Source organism: Hypomesus transpacificus, chromosome 23 (genome assembly GCF_021917145.1).
Source record: "Hypomesus transpacificus isolate Combined female chromosome 23, fHypTra1, whole genome shotgun sequence".
In the NCBI taxonomy this organism is placed as follows: Eukaryota; Metazoa; Chordata; class Actinopteri; order Osmeriformes; family Osmeridae; genus Hypomesus; species Hypomesus transpacificus.
The window spans coordinates 20,972,322-20,990,808 of record NC_061082.1 but is presented as its reverse complement, the minus strand read 5'-3'; the positions used below and the strand labels follow the sequence as shown (position 1 = coordinate 20,990,808).

General features: G+C 47.0%; 1 protein-coding gene across 1 annotated transcript in view; it reads right to left on the bottom strand.

The window, feature by feature from the left end:
- Window positions 1-1,585: 1,585 nt before the first annotated feature.
- Window positions 1,586-18,487, bottom strand: part of galnt13 (UDP-N-acetyl-alpha-D-galactosamine:polypeptide N-acetylgalactosaminyltransferase 13) — a 35,013-nt gene continuing 18,111 nt past the window's right edge. Inside the window, exons 7-12 of the mRNA XM_047047477.1 lie at window positions 18,282-18,399; window positions 17,860-18,040; window positions 15,500-15,639; window positions 13,886-13,984; window positions 11,857-11,991; window positions 1,586-3,482 (exon numbers count right to left, since the gene is read on the bottom strand). Coding sequence (XP_046903433.1) covers window positions 3,342-3,482; window positions 11,857-11,991; window positions 13,886-13,984; window positions 15,500-15,639; window positions 17,860-18,040; window positions 18,282-18,399 — 814 coding nt within the window. The 3' untranslated portion in view covers window positions 1,586-3,341. The remainder of the gene's footprint in view (window positions 3,483-11,856; window positions 11,992-13,885; window positions 13,985-15,499; window positions 15,640-17,859; window positions 18,041-18,281; window positions 18,400-18,487) is intronic.

The window sequence follows — 18,487 nt, the reverse complement described above, 5'->3', positions numbered from 1 at the left end:
TTAATACATCACAACAGCAAATAGCACATAAAAAAACAATTGTTCATTTAGGCCTGTAGCGAGGCCTGTAGCAAGGGATGTAGCGAGGGATGTAGAGAGGCCTGTAGCGAGGCCTGTAGCGAGGGATGTAGCGAGGGATGTAGCGAGGGATGTAGAGAGGGATGTAGCGAGGGATGTAGAGAGGGATGTAGTGAGGGATGTAGTGAGGGATGTAGTGGGGGATGTAGCGAGGGATGTAGAGAGGGATGTAGTGAGGGATGTAGTGAGGGATGTAGTGGGGGATGTAGCGAGGCCTGTAGCGAGGGATGTAGCGAGGGATGTAGCGAGGGATGTAGCGAGGGATGTAGTGTGGGATGTAGTGTGGGATGTAGTGAGGGATGTAGTGAGGGATGTAGTGAGGCATGTAGTGAGGGATGTAGTGAGGCATGTAGTGAGGGATGTAGAGAGGGATGTAGTGAGGGATGTAGTGAGGGATGTAGTGTGGGATGTAGTGAAGGATGTAGTGAGGGATGTAGTGAAGGATGTAGTGAGGCATGTAGTGAGGGATGTAGTAAGGGATGTAGTGAGGGATGTAGTAAGGGATGTAGCGAGGGATGTAGTGAGGGATGTAGTGAGGGATGTCGTGAAGGATGTAGTGAGGGATGTAGTGAGGGATGTATTGAGGGATGTAGTGAAGGATGTAGTGAGGGATGTAGTGAGGGATATAGCGAGGGATGTAGAGAGGGATGTATTGAGGGATGTAGTGAGGGATGTAGTGAGCGATGTAGTGAGGGATGTAGTGACTGATGTAGTGATGCCTGTAGTGAGGGATGTAGTGAGGGATGTATTGAGGGATGTAGCAGGAATGTAGAGCAGAGCAAAAAGGGTTAACTCCCTCCCGTCTCCATGGTGAGGAGGTGCATTCATGTCTGGGAGACACACAGAGACACCTCAGATAAGGCCTCCATTAAGCCCATTATTTCAGAACCATTTCACCACTAATGGACTTCCTATCTTATCCACATAGGTCCAGTTCGGACGTTCCGGCAGTTCCTCCCCTCGCTGTGAGCTGTGCAGATAGCTGATTCAGGTTGGCCACCACCTTCAACCCCCCCCCCCCCCCCCCCCCCCCCCACCAACACACACACACCGCGGCCATGTGGCACTCCTGAAGGCTGGTGTCGTCAAACTAAGCCCCATAGGGAGACGTTAATTGCCACAGAGTGGTTGCCCTGGAGAGGTTTACAAATATTTATTAAAACCCATCTCCCTCCCTCACCTTGTCTCCCCATTAAGTGTGAAAGAGACTGCAGGTAACGTTAAGGGAAATCATAATAATAATAATAATGATATCATAACAGCTTGGATGGAGGCTCTTCTTCCAATTGTACTCATGATGCGCTTACTGCCTGGTTTTCCACAAACTTACTGCCTGGTTTTCCACAAACTTACTGCCTGGTTTTCCACAAACTTACTGCCTGCTTTCCATGTGCTCGCAGCAGCAGTTTGCTTGTTTGGTGTGGAGGGACGCAGAGACCACAGGCAGCAGCGCTAAAAGTTTTCAGTTGTAGATGTGGGGAGGACACAGAATACATGAGATCAGGAGAAAGGTTTATCAAACACACAATTTATTATCCTTCACAGGTTCATCAGCACACGTCCCAGTCTGAAATCAGACGCATTCAGATTTCATCTTTACCATTGACATTACTTTTCTGCCTTTTGTTTTACAAAAATGTACAAACAGGTAACTTCACTTTACAACCAACACATACGGTAGAAGTACTAACTACATTCCTAGTACCATGCACTTAAAGTGAACCAGTTTTGGAAGAAAAAAACAGTACATTTTTTGTACATGATATGAGATGGTTGTATTTCAGTTGGTTGGTGCAAGTTTGACAATCATAAAGCAGCATTGACATTGTTTATGTGATCCATCATGTGATCCATGTTCTCACTGTAACAGGTCTCAGGTTAGCACACAGGAGGGTTGGTGTTTTAGATGAAGATTGAGACACTTTGTACTTTCATACAGTTTTTCCTTCAGTGCAATGTTACACTACAGTGCACCAACATTCATCACCCTCTAACATCCTCGCTTCAAAGACAGAGTTCAAGTTTTACAGCATCTTAGAAAAATAATTGTTTCTGTATTTACAGGAACAATAATGATTAAACACACACTGCCAGTCTGGTTCCAGTCTTTTTTACTGGACCTAACCCTAACCCTAGCTAACAGTGACTGACAGGAAGGGTAATTGTTGTGGATGGAGGAAGACTAGGAATTGCTATTCTTTTTCCTTTGGGGCTACAATATGGATCATTTTGACTGACAGGTGACATTATACTATGTGAAGTGGTTTAATGTTCACGTTTTGTTAGATTATGTTAGAATACCAAATATGAATTTGACCTTTTTAGTATGTTTTCATTTATCTACTGATGCCACAACATTTTTATTTTATTACAATAAAAATTATCTTTAGACCAATCAATGGAAATAAATCAACATTCAAACATAGTTGTACAAACAAATAATTAGGCCTATAAATCATTTAACTAGATTGTTACTGTGAAAAACACCTTCATATGGATGGTATAAGCATGAGCTTCATATCATTGTGATATGATGGGTTTGATACACTTAGTATCTCTCACAATGATGCCTTGAAGAAGTTTGAGATACTAAATCAAACGAGAGTTTTGGAGCAGAAAGCATGAACATTAGCATCTCTCTCCTTAACTTCTCCAAAGATCCCCAGTAGACGTGATACTTTCAAAGCAAACTGTACCAATCATGGTCTGAAAAATGCATCTCTCCACCCTCAGCAATGTCAAATATGTAACGCATTCCTGCAACGGAGAGATGAGGGGTGATAGCCTCTGATGTCACGGCATCTCCGTGTCATCATCACATCTGGGGTCCAGGCCATTGTCTTACACGGCCAGTAATATGAATGCTTTTGATTTTCACATCAGCCTCATCCAAAGTCCCGGACACGGTCCCAAACACGGTCCCAAACACGGCCCCAAACACAGCCCCAAACACGGCCCCGGACACCGTCCTGATACTGGAGGTCCTTATGATGTGCTCTCGTCTGATATGAAGCTGGGACGTGCAGCACAGTGTTTCAGGGAGAGTCATGGAGCATCTCCTGGCAGAGTGGGACAACACCTTATGTAAAAAGTACCAGGTAGGTTCATGAGGAGCTTTGGACAGCAGTGTGAGGAGCTTTCCTACCTCTCCCCGCAGAAACCCCCCCACCCAGCCCTGCAGCCGAGCACAAGTCTGGACTGGTGGGGGTGGAGGGGATGGGGTGGAGGGGGTGAAGGGGGGTTGAGGTGCAGGGGTGGAGCCTTCAGATGTTTAGGGTCATGTTGCGGAGCAGCCACTGCTGGGATCGAGAGCTCGAGCAGTCCCTCAGGGTGGGAATCTGCTTGTCCTCCTCCGAGGGCATGTCCAGACACTGGTTACTGTTCACGTGCAGCAAGGTCAACCGCTGTGAGACACACACACACAGAGACCACACGCACACACAGACACACAGAGACCACACACAAACACAAAGACCAAACACACACGGAGAGAGACCATACACACACATACATTTGTAAGCTTATAGCCATGAGGTAAGCTAGGTCATGGCTTCTGCTCTAGTTGTCAGAGATGGAAGTGTGGTTCAGAAGACATCTCCCACCACCAGCCCCCTCTGGTGATGACTGTCCTGTTACATCTCCCAGGATATGTTGCACAGTTCCAGCAGAATCAAACCACCCATCTGAGGGGAAGTGTGAAGCTAAAGCTAATTGTATTTAATCTAGGCTCATTAGTCAAATGGACTTCTAATTCTGACAGGTTTTAGAACTAAATTATTCTGTCTGTAACAAAGGTTGACGCATTGTAACTAAGGACAAATTAAAGTAAGGATTTTTGCTGATGACAGTCATGGCATTAATAACTGACATTTTTGAGAAGCAGTTAAGGCTAATGGTTGTGCAATAATAGCTGATGTGTTGATTTTCAAGTCCAAAGAGGAGACAGCACACAGGAGAGAACAGTGAGAAAGGGAGGAAGGAGAAAGAATGCAGAGCGAAGAAAAGAGAGAGAATGAGAGAGAACAAGAAAGGACTTAAAAGGTCTTACTTAACCATTTATGGCTTCTCTCCCTGTGGTAATGCATTTCTGCCATTTTGTTTCTCCTTAACTGTAGACACTCAGGGCAGAACAGCCAGAGATACATTCCAGCTACTGCCCAATGACAAAGTCCCATTGTCTCATCATGAAGATAAAAATAACCTCTTCAGTCACAAGAAATAAAACAATACACAAGAGCGCTAAATTCAGGTCCAGAGTGGGTGTAAGCTGTACCATGAGTAGAGTTAGCTGTAAAGCTGGTAGTCATGGAGACGCACAGCTGCTGTGTTGACAGGTGCACATACAGCCCACTGCTACAAGTTTAAGCCACACAGGACCTCCACACGCCTCTACCCTGGACCTCCACACGCCTCTACCCTGGACCTCCACAAGCCTCTACCCTGGACCTCCACACGCCTCTACCCTGGACCTCCACACGCCTCTACCCTGGACCTCCACACGCCTCTACCCTGGACCTCCACACGCCTCTACCCTGGACCTCCACACGCCTCTACCCTGGACCTCCACACGCCTCTACCCTGGACCTCCACACGCCTCTACCCTGGACCTCCACACGCCTCTACCCTGGACCTCCACACGCCTCTACCCTGGACCTCCACACGCCTCTACCCTGGACCTCCACACGCCTCTACCCTGGACCTCCACACGCCTCTACCCTGGACCTCCACACGCCTCTACCCTGGACCTCCACACGCCTCTACCCTGGACCTCCACACGCCTCTACCCTGGACCTCCACACGCCTCTACCCTGGACCTCCACACGCCTCTACCCTGGACCTCCACACTAGTAGTAGAGGCGTGTGGAGGTCCAGGGACACAACGCCCCAGCACAGCCGGGAATCAAAAAGAATGAGGCCTGGCGTAGGGTTGTCGACTTTGTCCGTGCTCCTGGTGGGTTTTTTGTACTTTTAAATTCAGTCTTGTCACATTACGTAACTTTGTTCTGTGGTAACTAGCCTAGCTACCCGGCTGGAACTCCCTAGTCGTATCGACAGATTAGCAGAGACTTTGAGAAATATCATAAAACATTTTTACCCATGTCAAGTCTTGTCATGTCTCATGTATTTAAACAGTTTTGAGTTGTAGAGTTGTATTTTGATTGATATTGCGAGTACGTAAACCCAAGTCTGCACCCTTTGCCATAATGTTATACAAACTACAACAGTGACTTTAGACTTTTTACAATTTTTTTTTAATGTACTGACATATATATATATGTATAAAAAAAAAGCTGCACAACCACAAGAAAACTGTAAAATCAGGGTACAAGCCGCGGCTTTATTTACGAAAAATCCGTTGTCTGGCTCCTTCATGATTTATGTGAGAGAAACACTACTCTACACTACTAATCAGGGGCCTCTGCAGGGCAGCCAACTGTCACGCATTGGCCGTGAGACACACGTATTTCAACAAGCTCACACGCCACACCTATTTCTCACACTGAGAAGGCAAAGCCAACCAAGTACCTAGTTCTGCTAACGTTGTAAACAGTAATGGACGAGGCGCAGGCACACAGAGTGAAGCAACATAGACGCACAAACACCCGTAAAAGCTGGTCCAATGCTGGGTTCCAATGCTTTGCCATTCCTCTGAGTAACTTCTTAGTCAATCTTGCGTGGTTTTCCTAATACACATCTCCACATTTCATAAAATAACTATGTGTAATAATACATAATAATATACATTATAATAATGTTATAGAAAATTGTTTTAGCAATACTCTATATCACACATTATCTGATGAACATTTCTTCACAATTATCTTCCTCAAGACCTCCACATGCCTCTTTCCTAAACTAACTTAATAACGCCAACAAGAATCACTGAAGCAATTAAAGTCCAGTGTATCCCTCAGAGCAGGTGTCTGTCTGGCTGGCAGTCAGACAGTCAGGCAGACAGACAGTCAGGCAGACAGGCAGACAGGCGTCTAGATGCACTGTGTACGCTATGAATGTTCTTTGTTTAGGGGTTCTGAGGTAATCCTTAATCAAAACATGATGTGTTTGTTTGTTGACGGAGGATTTTCGGTTTAATGAGCACACACTGAAACAGCGGCCATGTTTGATTTGGATGCTTGTCTCACTGTAATTAGAAGCAGAGCCACTTCAGTCTGCCTGGATACAAGCAGGGAACAGGTCACACACACACACGCACAAACAAGGGAACATTCAAATATATAATTCACATACACACACTTGAGGTAGGTCATCATTCACAAACACACACACACAAACACTTGAGGTAAGTCATCATTCACATACACACACTTGAGGCAAGTCATCATTCACATACACACACTTGAGGTAAGTCATCATTCACATACACACACTTGAGGTAGGCCAAACTTTAAACCCACAAAGCTGTGTCAGGGCAGTCCGGCAGGGTACACATGAAGAACATACCAATCCTAGCTGTCAATATAGAAAAAATACTTAAGCCTAGCCAGAATATTGTGTGTAGCACATAAGGAGATGGTAATCTAATGTAAATCTCTTCTGCAGCCCCTGGACATCTATTCATCATGAGAACACAGCTAGCAAAGTAATGAAGATAGTACTTCTGCTCACATTCAGGAGTCAGGTGGCTGAACGGTGAGGGAATCGGGCTGGTAATCTGAACACGCCAGTTCGATTCCCGGCCGAGCCAAAAATGACGTTGTGTCCTTGGGCAAGGCACTTCACCCTACTTGCCTCGGGGGGATTGTCCCTGTAGTAGTTACTGTAAGTCGCTCTGGATAAGAGCGTCTGCTAAATGACTAAATGTAAATGTAAATTCAAACATGCCACCCTACTTCACTGGTACAACATATACACATATCATACAGAGAGAAGAGAGGTATATAGAAGGGAGGAAGAGAGAAGAGTACATACAGAGAGAGGGGAGAGAAAGAAGAGATAGAAAAGAGGGACAAAGGAGAGGAAAGATAGAAGAGAGAATGTACAACAGAGGAGAAAGGGAGAAAAAGAAGTGAGAGAGAAAATGACAACTTAGAAGAATTTTACATTCACATTTGGTCATTTAGCAGACGCTCTTATCCAGAGCGACGTACAGTAAGTACAGGGACATTCCCCCAGAGGCGAGTAGGGTGAAGTGCCTTGCCCAAGGACACAACGTCATGTGCACCGCTCAGCCATCTGACACCCTATAAGTTTAACATATCCAACATATCTATATTTATATCAAATCCATATTTCATGAAAAATATAGTGATGTGGGGGCTATGTCCCTGGATGATCATTATTTCCTGGCTCATGGAGGCAGTGAAACCCTCCTGAGGCAGCACTCAGGGCTAAGGGGCTCTGTGTGTACACAGCTGAGACAGGCTAATTAAATGAGGCTGCTTTCTAAGAGCAGGGCCGGGGTGAGACGTGGCAGCAGGCAGAGAGCTCTGGACATGCTGACAGGAGCAGGTCCTCGCCACGCTGGGAGACAAGAGTCGTTGTCTCGGCGGCACAGGACATATAAACACGACAGCAGCGTCTTCGCTGCCAGAAGCCAGAAAGACAGGCACGGCAGATGGATTTAGAAGCAGTTCCTTCTGATGTTCAGTGGAAGTGTTGGGAGGTGTGAAGAATGACACTGGACGAGCTGAAAATCAGGCACCATCCACCCACAACCCTGCACCCTCCACCCTCCACCCACAACCCTCCACCCACAACCCTGCACCCTCCACCCACAACCCTCCACCCACAACCCTGCACTCTCCACCCTGCACCCTCCACCCACAACCCTGCACCCTCCACCCACAACCCTGCACCCTCTACCCACAACCCTCCACCCATAACCCTGCACTCTCCACCCTGCACTCTCCACCCTGCACCCTCCACCCTCCACCCACAAACCTGCACCCTCCACCCACAACCCTGCACCCTCCACCCTCCACCCACAACCCTGCACCCTCCACCCACAACCCTGCACCCTCCACCCACAACCCTGCACCCTCCACCCACAACCCTGCACCCACAACCCTGCACCCTCCACCCACTCCACCTGACAGCAGGCTTCACCTAACCCTAACCCAACACACCCTAACCCTAACCCACGCCACAGAACACTCCTTAACTTTCTCTAAGCAAACAGACTTCAACACAGCCCCAAACAGGAGAGACTTTTTTTGTTGTTGAGAGAAACTGTGTTTATCTGATATGGACAACATGCATGTGCACTCAGTATAAAACAAACTTTTAGGTCCTTTAAGTCCACGCACCAGGTGAAATGAATATGAGGCTGTGATTCAGTGTTTAGACAATAGATGTGGTGCATGCTGCACACAGCTGCTGCAAGGCCAGAGGAGAAGGGCTTCCAATGAAGTGCCCCTTCCCCTGAGAGGCCAAGGCCATGAAAGCTACTCTCACAATGAAGGATCACTTCAAAAGAACTTGTAAACAAAGGCAAGCCCATTTCAATCTGCCAGGCGCATAGATAATCAGCTAAAAATTAAACATCTCCTCCACATCTCTCATTCAAACAGCGCCCACGGTTGAAGGGGGGTGGGGGGGGACAGGCAGCAAAATTTCTCCATCAAAATAAAATATTTATGGAGGAAAATAAATGTCAAATGAGATCTAATTTGGTGAAGAGCCTGGCGAACAGTCTGTCAGACTGCAGCCTGTTTAAGCAGAATCTTTGGCTGTCACACCCAGACCTGCCTCCCTGTGTTTATGCCTTCATATCAAAAGGTCAGCAGTAATAGCTACTAAATGCCTAGTGAACCAGCTGTGAGTCACAGAGCAAGCTCGCTAGCAGCACAGGGAGATCTAACCCTAACCCTAACCCTAACCCTAGTGAACCAGCTGTGAGTCACAGAGCAAGCTCGCTAGCAGCACAGGGAGATCTAACCCTAACCCTAACCCTAACCCTAACCCTAACCCTAGTGAACCAGCTGTGAGTCACAGAGCAAGCTCACTAGCAGCACAGGGAGATCTAACCCTAACCCTAACCCTAACCCTAACCACTCAACAGCAGTACAAGCTTGTGTTCTTCCTGGGAACTTGGAGAAAGGAAATTCAAACAAAAAATAAATAAAGCTTATTTGTGGAACTGACGGACAAAGAAATTAACTACACAGTATTATTCATTAAACCACCAGACACTACTCCATCACTACACAGTACTATTCATTACACACTACACAATACTCCATCACTACACAGTATTATTCCATACATAATACTCTGTCACTACACGGTATTATTCACTACATAATTATCCATCACTACAAAGTACTCCCTCACTACACAGTATTATTCATTACACCACTAGACAAGTATCCATCACTACACAATACTCCATAACCACACAGTATTATTAATTACACCACCAGACAATACTCCATAACTACACAAGACTCCATCACTGCACTCCATCATACACCAGTACATTAGGCTACAAAGTCCTTGCTGTACTGACCTGCTCCATTCCAGGCCCAAGGAACCAGGACCAGGACCCAGGACCAGGCCCCTGGCCCAGGCCCAGGCCCCTATAGAAAGTAGTCTGTGGGGCTGTAGTAGAGGCGTCTAAAGACCTCCAGGCGTGTGTAGTTGCGCAGGCCCCAGGCTTGCAGTGGGCTGTCGTTACAGGACTCCACCGTGGGGCCGTAGCTGCCATCCTCCAGCCGGCTGATGGTCAGACACGACTGGGTGATGATGTGGAGGAAAGTATGCTTCTGCACGGCAGTGGAGGAGACAGAGAGAGAGAGACAGATGTTGGTGTGAGGGTGGGAGATGGAGGGACGGAGATGTTGGTGGGGGGAGGGAGATGGCCAGATAGAGACATGTTGTTGTGAGGGTGGGAGAGAGAAAGATGTTGATGTGAGGGTGAGAGAGATGGAGATGGATAGAGGTATAGATAGAGAGAGGGATATTGGGAGAGATGGTCCAGTAGCAGATGGGGTACTCTACCTGGAACACTACACATCGCTATGGCCTCTCACAATTCAAAAATCATTCACCACGTTGGTTTGATTCACCCATTCTAAAATGACTCTTTCTTCAACCAGAGAATGAATCCTCCTGCTGAGAGCGTGCTGCTGATGATGTTTGTTTTGCAGGAAGGATGACTCCGCAATCCTGCAGTGTTCTGATTGGATGAAGGTAGCGATGGGTTGGAGGAAGGCTGACAGACATGAGTAGCAGAGCAGGAGAAGTGGAGAAGCCTTGTGGACTTCCCATGACGGCATGACCAGATTGTCACATGAAATGACAATAGGACTGAAGCCATCCATACATTAGCAGGACGATCCGTTCGTCAGTCACTGTGCTTCTAAAAGCAGCCTCTTAGTGACAGCCCTGAGCCTCCTCATGCTGAGGCTGTCAGGAACACATCTCCACTCATGAATTATTCAATTCCTCATATTAAACATGAACCCAGAGTAGAAAGTGTGATACCTGGAAGTCTCCCAGAGGTTTGTGTGGAGCTACACCTGACAAAGCCTCAGGGTTTCTCTGAGCTGGTAACACACGAGAGATTGCCATCACTGAAAGACTGACACCACACACCCCACACACACCACACAGCAGGATGTCAAGACATGGACTGCCAACCCTGTTCGGTGTACGAGCGCTGATGTTGCTGTAACGGGTTGCTCTGAGTTACACAATACTGTATCTTGCCCTCTGTACAGGAAGGGTATGGTTTCCCCTGTCTGTGTTCTGAGCCTTTTGACAGAGTAAAGCTCCCAAGACAAGAGATGACTGACACACAGCCACTTCCCCCAGAACCACCTGCTAACTGAATCGAGGACCAGGGGTTATCATGATGGATTATAAATCACACACACATCTAATATTTCATCTACAAAGCCTACTGTGGCATGCTCACTTACTGAAACCAATTCAATTTCAAGACCTTATCTGGTCTGGTAGACCTAGGGGTTGGTCTGCTATGGACCTGAGAGGGTTAATGTTGCATAATACAGGACAATGACTCATTTCATCCAGGGTCCTAACTCAGAAGACTGTAGGCAGCGGGTCTACAGAGAGTCATGTTCGAAAGCACATGCAGAAACAAGTTTCACTGACGGCAGTAGACACACACAGGAAGAGAGGGAGGGTTGAGACTAGGCTCACAGTCACTAAGCCACACATAGTATGACGTAACACTACACACCAAACACAAGACTCATAGGTGGTCTACGACATGTTCAGGATCACCTGCTTCAAGAGTTCTTACCTCAAAATCATATTCCCATTTGCCAACATACTACATGAGAGGAGAGAATATTTATATATACTATGAGAAATGATCTGGGGTTTTCTGCTGCAGGGTACAGTACAGTCCTTCTTCTGAGCAGTGTGTAATACGTAATCAAGACCTATCTCTGACATACAGCGCCATCTGGTGGGCTAAACTAATCACATCATTTACGCAGACAGCTCCACCAGTGTGTGGCACCAGTGTGCCACCCTGCACCCCCCCCCCCCCCCCCCCCCCCCCCCATTATCACATCATCATAACGTTTAGTACTCTCACCTTGATGGGGCTGTGGATAAGCTATACAGGCTCAGTTTACACTCTGAAAGGTTCATTTATGTCCAGTAATACATTATTTAACTACATTTAGCAGGCAATTTTATCGAAAGCAATACACAAATAGTGAGTATAGTAAGATATGCCATATGTCAACTTTGCGTTTGTTTGTACGGTAAATGATTGTGATCCAGTATGTGAGCCCAGACACTGTGAGAACAGTGCTGGTTTCTCCTGGGCTGTGGACGTACCTCAGCATCATACTCAAACATCTGGTTGCCCTTCATGTGGTGACACTTCAGCATGACTACTGGTCCGTTTAGGCGGGAAACATCCAGACACAGGTCATCTGTACGGATCTCCTTATCGGCTGTGTAGGAGAACACCTGCAACCCAAACAGAGGCTGAACACTGGGCTGGCTGAGGTACCTCAACCACAAAAACAATCCTATTAGTTAGTGGGTGTGCTTGCCACTGACAAACCTACATTCTCTATCAGAGTATTATTCATTTTCCCACCCTAACATCCCTAAATTTGTGCACCACATAGACAATGTCTGTGTCAAAATGTTTGTCTTGGTCATGATTGCAATGCTTGTATTCAATTTTACGTTCCGTTGCACAGTTTAGGCTTAATTTAAGTTTTTGTGGCAAAAAGTGAAGCTAACGGTGGCTAACTAGCTAGCCACAGTCACAAATGTCACTAACGTCACAAACCCGTGCGCTCGTTAACTTCTGGGAAATAGGTAGCTACCAAAACCTGAAAGACAACGGCAAAAACGCCACAGGCAAAGGCCAGGGTGATAACTATTTGCTCATTTAAAGGCCGAAAGTAACTTCACGTCTTAGTTAGCAACCAATATATCTAAAGGAAATAATATGATAAAGTAATATGAAATCATTCTGTCATCTGTGGGCGTCTCAATACTGTAATAAACATGATCATTAAGGGGTACCCTGACTAGTGATTGGACGGGCTACCTGTCTACCAACCTGCATACACTGCGCCTTCACTCAATGTGCGTTACTGTAGTTTCGTGGTAGTGGCTTTGAAGGGAGGAGGTGGGATATTTTGGTTTGAATTGTGTCAAACAGAAGCTAAAATAGCTAGCGTCGCAAAACTTTCCTACCCTGCCTTTAACATTGTGATAATGTAATGTACGCTGATATTATTAGTATCTACTTCCAGAAACAGTAGTCTGCTATTTCAGTGAGGAGTTAGCATCATGACATTAGCCCCCGCTGCAAGAGGGGACAGATGGCTGACCGGTGAGGGAGTCGGGCTTGTAATCAGAAGGTTGCCGGATCGATTCCCTGCCGTGCCAAATGACGTTGTGTCCTTGGGCAAGGCACTTCACCCTACTTGCCTCGGGGGGGAATGTCCCTGTACTTACTGTAAGTACTTGCGTAAGTCGCTCTGGATAAGAGTGTCTGCTAAATGACTAAATGCAAATGTAATGTAATGTAAGACACATGCGACAGCGTGTAGCAGCACATGCCTCATAAATAATTTATAATGACATTACTGTAGATTACATGTCAACAATTTGTTTGTGAAATTATCGTTATACACCTGTACTTTTAAACCAGTGTAGCTCATATAGACACGCTGTACATTTTCAGCACTCCACTAATCAAAAGTCCCAGATTACATACTGCCAGTGACAACGTTGTTAGATATAGGTTAGGATCATTTTTACACAGGTTTGCCCAATTTCTTCATTTTGATGTAACTGTTTCAACTATGTGAGGCTTCAACATAGCCTATCACCATTCCTTCTTGCAGTAAGGGAAATGACAAGAGAACCCCGTTTCATTCTACACTTCAATCTTAGTATTTTGAAGTGTAAATGAGCAGCAACAAATGTATGCTTTTTAATCAATGCCATCTTCATAAATGATGGTTAGGGTTGGTATGCATACTTATTTAAAATATACAGAAACATCAGTTATAAAGTTTCAGTAACAAAACGGACCCATCAGCAACCGACGCAATCACACTTCACAATTTCCCCAGAAATTGTACCCTCTCTAGTTTATTTAACAACAAAAACAATTATAATACTTATTTATAACATATTACCCCATTTGTTAAAAACAAACAAACAAAAACATTGGATCCATTAAGTTTCAGTTGGAATAATTTCAGTTACTTTAAAATTTGACACTCAAATTATTTATTTTCTTCCGTTGCCTGCCTTTAGGTAGAGTTCTTACAGTACAGCACTGTGAAGTTTTAGGGATTTGGATTAAGGTTGTGACCTTAGTCGTGACCCTTACCTGGTTGCCCCCCATCCCATGGCAGTTGAAGAAACCGACTTTCTCGTTCTCCTTCCGCCCCATGTTGTCCACACACTGGTTGGTCTCCACGTTCCTAATCTGGAGGAGAGAGAACAGTTCCAGGTTCCTCTCTCTTTTCACCCATCAAGACACGTCACAAATTTGATTGTTCCTAAACTAAATCGAAGTGCAAACGTCAAACAATTTCCAGGTGAAGGAAATCACAGCCACCTGCTACTCGCCCTGTGTCTCCTGCACAGATGTCAGACGTAATGACATCTTTACAATCCAATGACACAAGTCATCTAAACTCATTAGGTTCCACTTCAACAGATCAGCCTGATGATATAACTCTTAATCAGAGGTCTGATTTAAGGATGCAAATTACTGCATAAATGGAAGCTCGTGTGAAGCATACCGGCAAGTAACCCACCCCAAATTGTTATTTAATGATTTTATAATCCAATGAGCGATTTAATATCTGCTTAGTGTAGTCCGAGACTGGGTCATCTCCTGTATGTTGTGAAACTGGCTTATTAAGGGAATTATTGGAAGGGAATGGTGCCATTCATAAATTAATTATATAAAGCCTAATGGCTTCAGCAGTTTAAAGTTTGAATCGTGGAGGGAGTCTATCAATTGGTAGGGGGAGAGGGAGGAGAGAGGAGGGAAGAAAAGAGTGGAAGGAGAAGGAAAAGGTGGAAGACAAGGAAAAGAGGAGAGAGAGGATTGAGAGGAGGGCGAAGGGGAGGGAAAGGAAGGGAGAAAGGAAGAGATGGAGGAGGGGAGAGAGGAAGAGGTGGAGGAGGGGAGAGAGGAAGAGGTGGAGGAGGGGAGAGAGGAAGAGGTGGAGGAGGGCAGAGAGGAAGAACAGGAAGGGGAGTGAAGACGAGAGAAAGAAGGAAAATGAGAGAAGAAAGAGAGTAGGGAGACGGGAATAAGAACAAGAGCAGACGAGGGCGTGGACTGCAGACTGTCCGTGCTGCAGTAAGAGTGTGCAGACTGTCCGTGCTGCAGTAAGAGTGTGCAGACTGTCAGTGCTGCAGTAAGAGTGTGCAGACTGTCCGTGCTGCAGTAAGAGTGTGCAGACTGTCCGTGCTGCAGTAAGTGTGCAGACTGTCTGTGCTGCAGTAAGAGTGTGCAGACTGTCCGTGCTGCAGTAAGAGTGTCCAGACTGTCCGTGCTGCAGTAAAAGTGTAACAGAAACAGCTTTTTGCTGCAGTACATTCAGGATGTACAAATCCTGGAGCCTCAGCAGAATTGGACTGGGGGATTCCACCCTCATCTCAGGGCCAGTTCCCAGGGCCTCTCACACTGCAATAGATGGCTTTTATTCCTCATCCAGAGGACATCATATTATTGTGAAGAGGGCAGGGGCTTCTGTCAGACAAGCGCTAACTTCACTTGATATCTATACATTGACACAATAGTGTTCAACTCAGATTTCAGGCAAAGATAGTCTCTGTGGGCTTTAAATCCTTGTAGAAAATCTCCCTCTCTTTTGCAGAAAGCCTTTGAAATTGTGATTTAGTTGTGAATGAAGTATGTGTGTGTATGTGTGTGTGTGTGTATGTGTGTATGTGTGTGTGTGTCTAGGAAGAGAGGGTGTCATACTTCACCCAGTGAGTAGTATCTGCGTGGGATCTGGGAGTCAGGGTAGATGTGCTCCAGGTACCAGGAGAAGGGCCGGCACTTCAGCGCCTCCCGGAGCGCCTTCCGAGAAGACACGTCACCGTAGTCCACCCTCACCACACCTGTAGGGGGCGACAAAGGTGTCTGTTACTGTGCACTGGATGAAGGGCTTCATACATGAGTGTATGATTTCACAGATGAGGACAGTAACCATGGCAGCACTGGTCATATTTATTTTCCTGGTCCGAGTCCAATTAGACGTTAGTTTGAGATGTTCTCTGGTTATTACTTCAGTCTTATTGGGGAGTCCTCTACCCCAGTGCCCCTTCACTCTTCTGGGGGTCTAGGACTACCCCAACACCCCCTCAATCAAACCCTGGGAGGAAGAGGAGCTCTGCACCACCCAGAATGACCACTAGAGGGACCCTCCACATCAGTGTGCAGCAATTCAGTCATACCATAAGCAATGCCCTTCTTCAATGCTAAGGGATTTAACAATAACTTTTAGATTGAAACTTTGCAGAGGTGCAAAGCTTGAAATATCATTCAAACTCAGCATATCACAATTATTGATTTTTCACGTCATCATATTTCACTTTTGTTGAATGATAAGACGCCAGATCCCAACTATGAGGCAGTAACTGTGCATGCTGTTGTCACAAACACTGAACAGATGTTTCAGTAATGTTTCCATTACATACACAACATCACTCATCTCCTTAGTGTCTCTGCAGACATGTGTCATAGATGCGCACAAATCAAATAATCAAGGGTGTGGTGATGATGAGTGGATGACCAGGTGTCCATGTTTCAAGGGTGTGGTGATGATGAGTGGATGACCAGGTGTCCATGTTTCAAGGGTGTGGTGATGATGACTGGATGACCAGGTGTCCATGTTTCAAGGGTGTGGTGATGATGAGTGGATGACCAGGTGTCCATGTTTCAAGGCTACAGTAGGAGATAAGGGCCGTCCATTCCTGTTAGTCTCCAGGCTGGTCAGCAGATCAAACACACTGGGGAAAAGGCCTCTGCTGGGACACAAAACCTTCAACTGGATTCATTATCACAAGCTGCCAACCATGAGGGACGCTCTGTCCCCCCTCCCCCCCCCCCCCTCTCTCTCTCTAAAGGTGAAAGCCGCTCCACTCATATGAACAGCTCTCTCTCTCTCTCCACTCATATGAACAGCCCCTTGGTGCCAGTGGAGGTTCAGCTCTGGTTCAGTCCAGGCTAAGTTTCTCCATCCTCCTCTTTCCCCCCTGCCCTGGTCTGGTCTGGGGGGCTGCAGGAGCATCCTCCTCTCTCCCCCCTGCCCTGGTCTGCCCTGGTCTGGGGGGCTGCAGGGGCATCCTCCTCTCTCCACCCTGCCCTGCCCTGGTCTGGGGGGCTGCAGGGGCATCCTCCTCTCTCCACCCTGCCCTGCCCTGGTCTGGGGGGCTGCAGGAGCATCTTTCTCTCTCCCCCCTGCCCTGCTCTGGTCTGGGGGGCTGCAGGAGCATCCTCCTCTCTCCCCCCTGCCCTGCTTGGTCTGGGGGCTGCAGGAGCACCCTCCTCTCTCCCCCCTGCTCTGCCCTGGTCTGGGGGGCTGCAGGAGCATCCTCCTCTCTCCCCCCTGCCCTGCCCTGGTCTGGGGGGCTGCAGGAGCATCGCTGGGGCTGGATGTGTCCTCCTGTTCTCCTGCTGGATCTTGGAGGAGCAGATTTGGACTGATCCAACGCTGGCAGCTCTGCTCTCTGTGCTGGGGCCGGAAGCTTCCAGGAGGTGTGCACCGGTCCAGGAAAGCTACCAGCCTTCCTCCACAGCCTATATTAGGCAGAATTTACTGGATCCCATAGAGGGTGTCAGGGTGACATGAACACTCACTCGATAGCACAGGGGTACGTTCATCTGAAAGGTTATTACTTAATTCCAGTGACATTGCTGGCAGATGGACAGTGGATTCTCTGTGTTGTGTGTTTGTTTGTTGGGTTGTAGAGAGCAGGTGGGGTGGAGCATGGGGAGGGAGGGAGGGTACAGTGATTGAGAGAATCCCAGCTTCTCAGATGGGTGTCACAGAATCCATCTCACATGAATATGTAGCTCAAGTTCAGTGAGAGTGAGAGCCAAACATCTTGAATCATGCGTAGAACAAGATGGCCCTTGAATGAAATATTCAGAGAAAGTGAGAGAGGGGGGGGGAGTGGTGGTAATGAATATAGACATTACCCTAACCTGCTCTGGCATGGTAAGAACTTTCTAAAAGCCTCCGGAGGGGAAATAATGTGCATTCAAGTTGTTTGTCTTGGCTTGGAGATGCTTTCTAGTGCCCAGTGAAACCAACACTGGAGAGCGGCGCAAGATACCTGGTGAGATGATGTAGAAGAAGTCTTTGAAGTCATCCATCCACACCTCGGCCAGGCGGCGGTTGTTCTTGTTGATCACCTGCCCCGTGCCTCCTGGGAAGCTGTAGGGCGTGGCCTTGCGGAACACATGACCCACGTGGGAACAGGTGATGATCTCCAGAGAGCCACCACACTGCCAGATCTGCACCCAAGACCAGCATGTCACCACACACACACACACTGACACGCATACACACACCCACACACACAGCAACCAACACACACATAGGAACATACACACAGGAACACACACACACAGGAACTCACACACACTCACATGGATCTCTTGGATGCACACATGAAAACACACACACAGGAACATGCAAATACACTCCATCACTTCCCCTCAGTACTTTCTCAGGTCTCTGTTCTTAGTCACTCACCCTGAAAGACATTTCCAAGTTCTCCCCCCCCCAGATGTCCATCCCTGGGTCGTATGTTCCGATCTCTTCAAAGTAGCTGCGGTCGATCGAGAACAGGCCCCCTGCCATGGTGGGGGTTCTGGGAGACAAGAACACATTTCCCTGAATTACTGATGACCTCCAAAATACAAGTAACTAATGTGCTACCATTTGATTTAGCTAAACTG